This window comes from Cherax quadricarinatus, chromosome 24 (assembly GCF_038502225.1).
Source record: "Cherax quadricarinatus isolate ZL_2023a chromosome 24, ASM3850222v1, whole genome shotgun sequence".
NCBI classification, from domain to species: Eukaryota; Metazoa; Arthropoda; class Malacostraca; order Decapoda; family Parastacidae; genus Cherax; species Cherax quadricarinatus.
The window spans coordinates 38,243,683-38,250,418 of NC_091315.1; the positions used below are offsets into that span (position 1 = coordinate 38,243,683).

Below are 6,736 nucleotides of genomic sequence, written 5' to 3' on the forward strand. Positions count from 1 at the left end.
TTAATTTCTCTTGAAATACAATTTCAAGAGAAATACAACATGTTAAATTTTTTAATAAAGTTATTCACTTTAAATGTAATGAACAAAATAAAATGCAGATCTTCATCACAGTCATTCAATACCTTTTTAAAAGTTTGACTTTCTTTCATGGCATTATCACCTACTGAGTAGCTCCACTGAGTATATATACTAAATACAGTACAAGGAAGCATATGACAACTGATGAGTAACTGCATGTGCCATCTACACCTAGGGTAAATATGTTGTTGAGTAGCATGGCCCTAACAATTTATCAAGCTTAGAGATACATACCCATATAAAATTCCAAAATTCAGAAAGTTCAACTGTGTTTGCAGAAATTAGTTATAACATATGTGTAATCATATGCAAATTAAAATGAACTAGAAGGAAATGAGCTAAAGGAAATGAACTAAAAGGCAGAAAAATACATGTAATCACAAAAAAAGGAACATTGAATAAGTACCTGTACAGTTTATTATAGTACAGTATATTTTTCCCAGACTCAAGCATTGAAAGTACTTTACTGTATTTGCTATAAAAAATTACTGATATTTAAAATTTTATTTTATCAAATAGATGTGTACAACCACATAACTAAGCCATTGCTCTGAAAGCCTTATGGTAAATTAAAGGATTTATATGAAAAACCCCCAAGTGTATAATAATATGTTGTATGTACAACTGTGCATACACATTTTAACATTTTGTCACTTGGGCAACAGACGGTAGCAGTAATAGTTTATACACAGAATTTTGACACTTGCCCCATGATTCACACTACAGTTCTGCATCTATTTTTCATTAAAAAGAATGGGTAGAACTATACCGAATGCAATAATCTTCACATGCAATTATCATCATGGTACTTTGGTATCACTACCACACTTAGCCATGGTCTCCCATACACCTACATTTGGTTTTCCAGAATCAAAATCTCCCTCTTTCCATTTAGTAAATGTTTTTGATTTGAAACTGTCTCTTACTGACTGATGCCTAAATCTCCACTGCTGTACTGAAATTCTGCCTTCTATTTTGCCATGGTCTGAGTTTCTTCACAAGCGAGTCTAGGTTCAAAGAATATCACCTTTCAGTAAGCTCCCAAACTGTCCACTCCATTTCACATCTTCTCATCATAAGGAGAATCCGTTTTCTTGTATTTGGTGTACTGTGTGTCATACTGAGCAGGAGGATTGGATTCCTTCGGTACAATGGGGAAGCAGCACCAGAGAATGAATGCAATAAACGCTACAAACGTTCCAATTAAGAGAATAAAGTCCTCAATGGTCTGAAAATACAAAGTCAGTATTACATCAAATTGAAAAAGCAAATGAAAAGATATCAATTTCATTTGATCAATATTTTCATTATTTTGACAATGGTACTATCTGATAGAACAGAATTTGTTATACAGTAAACCCTCCATATAACAGACTAACCGGGGGAAACAGGTGGCTAGTAATGTCAGCAGTGGTGGATAGAGCAGATATTATTGGATAACAATTGTAGTAATAATGGACAATTCTGTAACCAATGGATCTGTCCATAGTTTCCAAATCAAATGATCCAGTGGATTTTGTTATTTATTTCTGAAGCTCATTATTGGGAGGGTTTACTGTGCAGTAAAACAGATAGTGATCAAAATGTTTCAATGAGTGTATGTCAAATGTCTCAAGTTGAATGCTTTTAGGCAATAAAAGTGGTCAGCATCCACATTAATTCACTGTCATTCTTACTAATTTTGATCTACCTTAACATTCTGCTGTGAATAAAAATTTGCTGCTACTGTGACTAATTTACTATTATATTACATAGGATCACATAAATGTAATACTGGACTAAATTTAATGTAGTTTAAGTCAATCTGAAAGTTCAAAGCTGGGTGACGCATTCAGACTATCGTGAATATTATACAAATACGTATAGTACAGTATACTAAATATAGAATACTAAATATAGAATTTCATCTTACAACTCATTATCTTTTGATGTCACACTGCATACTGCAAAGGAACAAAAAAATGAATAAAGCTTACTGGTTCTTCTCCAAGGAGGATTGAATTTACAAGGTAAACGAAGTCATCAAACGGAGTCATGACTGCTTTGATGACTCAGAAATGACACCACCAGCTGAAAAAAAGCACAAACTGGTATTGCTTTGCTCCAGTAGCTGAAATTAAAATAATTTTCAGGTACTAGTCATAAAATGAATTAGCAAAGATCAATCAACTTAGACTTTTTTTACTGTACTTATTTCACAACACACAGTACTGTAGAGGCATTCACTCCTTTAAATCCAAAAACTGCTGCATTTAAATTATTATAATAAATTTAAGCATTAAATCTGTAAGGATCACACAGTGCTGACTAAAGTTAAAATGACTGTACAGCAGTTAAATACCCAAACGTCCTACAGTAGGTCATTATGTGGCTGAAAATAATGCCAACAGGGATACAGTGTGTGTACGAATGGTATATAATACCGACAAGATGAGAGTAAGACACATGTGCAACATCTGGGTATCTTTATTGTAGACGTTTCGCCATCCAGTGGCTTTATCAATACAAATTCTAGGACATAACTTGAAGACAGTAGAACTATGTACAGAAGATGAGGTAATCAGTCCCTCAACCTAGGAGTAGGTGCGAACAGCACCATAGTCGTGGAGATTCTGAAGCAGAAGAAAGAATCCTGGCGCTTATATAGTAACGTCAGGTGAAGCAGACGAGGGCAAATTCACTGGTAGGCGGGATTCCCCAGTGGAAGTAGGTCCTTCCCAAAGAGATGGGTTAGTAGTAGTAGTAGTTGTCGTAGTCGTGAAGGTTATGTACATGTCCTCAGAATTAAGATTCCATGATGTTGCAGTGTCTGACAAGTTGTGTACGAATGGTATATAATACCGACAAGATGAGAGTAAGACACATGTGCAACATCTGGGTATCTTTATTGTAGACGTTTCGCCATCCAGTGGCTTTATCAATACAAATTCTAGGACATAACTTGAAGACAGTAGAACTATGTACAGAAGATGAGGTAATCAGTCCCTCAACCTAGGAGTAGGTGCGAACAGCACCATAGTCGTGGAGATTCTGAAGCAGAAGAAAGAATCCTGGCGCTTATATAGTAACGTCAGGTGAAGCAGACGAGGGCAAATTCACTGGTAGGCGGGATTCCCCAGTGGAAGTAGGTCCTTCCCAAAGAGATGGGTTAGTAGTAGTAGTAGTTGTCGTAGTCGTGAAGGTTATGTACATGTCCTCAGAATTAAGATTCCATGATGTTGCAGTGTCTGACAAGTTGTGTACAAATGGTATATAATACCGACAAGATGAGAGTAAGACACATGTGCAACATCTGGGTATCTTTATTGTAGACGTTTCGCCATCCAGTGGCTTTATCAATACAAATTCTAGGACATAACTTGAAGACAGTAGAACTATGTACAGAAGATGAGGTAATCAGTCCCTCAACCCAGTACACAACTTGTCAGACACTGCAACATCATGGAATCTTAATTCTGAGGACATGTACATAACCTTCACGACTACGACAACTACTACTACTACTAACCCATCTCTTTGGGAAGGACCTACTTCCACTGGGGAATCCCGCCTACCAGTGAATTTGCCCTCGTCTGCTTCACCTGACGTTACTATATAAGCGCCAGGATTCTTTCTTCTGCTTCAGAATCTCCACGACTATGGTGCTGTTCGCACCTACTCCTAGGTTGAGGGACTGATTACCTCATCTTCTGTACATAGTTCTACTGTCTTCAAGTTATGTCCTAGAATTTGTATTGATAAAGCCACTGGATGGCGAAACGTCTACAATAAAGATACCCAGATGTTGCACATGTGTCTTACTCTCATCAGGGATACAGTGTATTATCTAAAAAGGAAATTTCTGGTTCAGTTTAAATGTAACCACAAATATGTTAAAAACTTTCTTACCAAGAGTTAGGCAAATGAGCCTTCTAACTGTTGGTAAGCCAAGCACACTAACCAATATTATTACATTCACAGAACCCCCAATGAAAATAAGTTGAAGACCCCAATGGAAATAAATCAAGGACCCCAATGGAAATATATCAAAGACCCCAATGGAAATATGTCAAGGACCCCAATGAAAATATGTCAAGGACCCCACTGGAAATATGTCAAGGACCCCAACAGAAACAAGTCTAGAACCCCAATGGAAACAAGTCTAGGACCCCAACGGAAACAAGTCAAAGACCCCAATGGAAACAAGTCAAGGACCCCAATGGAAACAGGTCAAAGACCCTAATGAAAACAAGTCAAAGACCCCAATGGAAACAAGTCAAAGACCCCAATGGAAACAAGTCAAGGACCCCAATGGAAACAAGTCACGCTGACTTTTTTTGGGTTACCCTAGGTATTTTACTCTATGTATGATAATTGTACTTTTGTGTACCTGAGCCTAAATAAACTTACTACAGGGAGAAGCTGAACTAATTAGTTTCATACAGTACCTGAGGAGTGAAAAGTAATAAAGTTTGATCTGAGGAAGGAGAGGCTAATTCTAATGCCTTCACTGGCATTTGGGAGTTACTCCCTTCATTATTATTATTAAATTCATGGGGAGATTATTATTATAATCATGGGGAAGCGCTAAATCCATAGGATTATACAGCACCTGTGGGGGGGGGGATGGAAGGCATTCAGGTTTAATTCATGGAACTGGAGCACAGATCCAGTTCCCTAGATCAAGAGCCTCTCACAGCATCAAAGAACTTCCCTTGAGGGGCTCATGGGGAGAACTGAACAAACAGGGGTTGTACAACACCTGGGGAAATGGAAGGAATTAAGACTTGATTCCAAGAATTGAAGCTTTGGTCCAATCCCTTAGATCAAGAGCCCCTTACTAGCATCAAGGGGTCACCCCACTGGAATGATTGCTGCACATTAACCATCCAAAGAGCAACATTATGTTAACAATGCAATGCAAAACCTCATTAAACTACTTTCTCTGGAGAGTCATTAATTATTCCTTCGCTTTAGTCTTAAATGACCTATAATATTAATGACCATAATTAAATGGAAGAGAATTTCAAGGATCCCAATGGACAAAAATCTCAGTTTGACATAGGGTTATCCTCAGGTAATTTCTATATAATGCACTATACAAGACCATTACACGATTGTTTTAATGGGAAGCACTAAACCCGCAGGGGTCATACAGTGCCTGGGGAATGGCATGGAATCAAGATTTGTTCCAAGTGGAGAGCAGCTCAGGTTCCCTGGATCAAAAGCTCTTCACTGGCGTCGCCACCTGCCTTCAAAATACAAGACCACTGTAAAAAAAAAAAAAACTACTTACGTAGAAAACCTAAATACACTTACAGAACCCCAACACTTGATAAACAACAAAAAAAAAAAAACATTACCTGAACTTACTAATAAATGACAGAGAAAACAAGAGGTGTTCTAAGAATAAATAATGCTAGCTGTGTCGCTCCTCGTCAAAAACAAGCCGACATGAGCATTTAGTACATTGTAGAGGGAAATATTCGAGGTTTGTGCCTTCCAAGGAGCCGAGGAACTCTCCATCACCGGGCATAATGTGAGTATTATTGCTGCTCCTCCTTCCCTCCACCCAAGACACTTGTCTGGCTGTATCCACCTTCACGTGCCACTCACGGTATCTCCAGGAGAAAAATGTATCACCAGCGGGACCCCACGAGCCACAGCATTTCCAGCAATAATTGTGTTGAGGATGATAGACTGGTCCCGGAGCTGGTCCCAGAGCCGCACTTCTCAAGATTTACTACTTTTAATTTAGTTTTTCATGACCCAATTTCCTGTAATTCTTTACAAATTTAACGTTCTAATCATAAGTATTTGTTGACAGTAATTCTGTAAATATGATTAAAGAAGTTTTAACACCGAACAAACAAATATCGGATATATTGAGAAATGCCATAATGCTAGAGGATTGCAGAACGAGCTTATTTTATTTCGAAATATTAAAAACAAAGATTTTTTAATATCTCGTTGAATATAATTTTAATAATTATATTAGATCAATTGTTTAGTACATAAAAATCTACAATTAGATTTTATAGTTCATTTGCAAAATATATTTCCGTTTCCCTTTCAAATTCTAAGTTTTTATTTAGGCCTCTTACATAATTTAAAATTATACAATGACTTTATATAGTAAATTACGTAAATATTTACTTTGTCATTGAGCTTGAGTTTAGCGATAATTTATAATTGGAAATGGGCAAGCGTAAGTTGTTTCTGAAGGCTTGCTTTAAGTAGATGAATGGGTCAAAGAACCGACAAGTTGATAAATTAGACACATGTGCAACATTTGGGTATCTTTAATGAGGAAACGTTTCGCCACTCAGTGGCTTCATCAGTCCATACAAAGGAGAATGGTGAAGAACAGGAGGTGTTTGAGGTAAGCAGTCCCTCAGCCTTGAGTCTATATGATCAGTCCATCAATCTTAAAAAGAAGATTGATGGACTGATCACATAGACTCAAGACTGAGGGACTGATTACCTCAAACACCTCCTGTTCTTCACCATTCTCCTTTGTATAGACTGATGAAGCCACTGTGTGGCGAAACGTCTCCTCATTAAAGATACCCAAATGTTGCACATGTGTCTAATTTATCAAGGCTTGCTTTGTTTGTGTCTATGGCTGAATATTTATTATTTAATTAACATAATGGATAGACTACACGGTACTAAAAGT

At 37.2% G+C, this 6,736-nt stretch overlaps 1 protein-coding gene across 2 annotated transcripts; it reads right to left on the bottom strand.

Annotated features, from left to right (window-relative positions):
- Positions 1 to 567: 567 nt before the first annotated feature.
- LOC138853175 (uncharacterized) lies at positions 568 to 5,812 on the bottom strand. 2 transcript variants are annotated; one of them, XM_070088383.1, is made up of 3 exons: positions 5,674 to 5,812; positions 2,055 to 2,148; positions 568 to 1,306 (listed from the first exon to the last, which is right to left on the bottom strand). In XM_070088383.1, the coding sequence occupies exons 2-3, from the start codon at positions 2,112 to 2,114 to the stop codon at positions 1,139 to 1,141; spliced, it is 228 nt and encodes a 75-aa protein (XP_069944484.1). In that variant the 5' UTR covers positions 2,115 to 2,148; positions 5,674 to 5,812; the 3' UTR covers positions 568 to 1,138. The 2 variants fall into 2 exon arrangements, with proteins under 2 accessions (XP_069944484.1, XP_069944485.1); XM_070088384.1 differs by lacking the exon at positions 5,674 to 5,812 and adding an exon at positions 5,431 to 5,645.
- Between the last annotated feature and the right edge of the window lie 924 nt (positions 5,813 to 6,736).

Excerpts from the sequence above, each read along its gene's own strand:
- LOC138853175 (XM_070088383.1), bottom strand. The coding sequence starts at position 2,114 with ATGACTCCGTTTGATGACTTCGTTTACCTTGTAAATTCAATCCTCCTT. Across the intron at positions 1,307-2,054 it reads TCCTCCTTGGAGAAGAACCA|ACCATTGAGGACTTTATTCT; the intron begins GTAAGCTTTATT and ends TTGTATTTTCAG.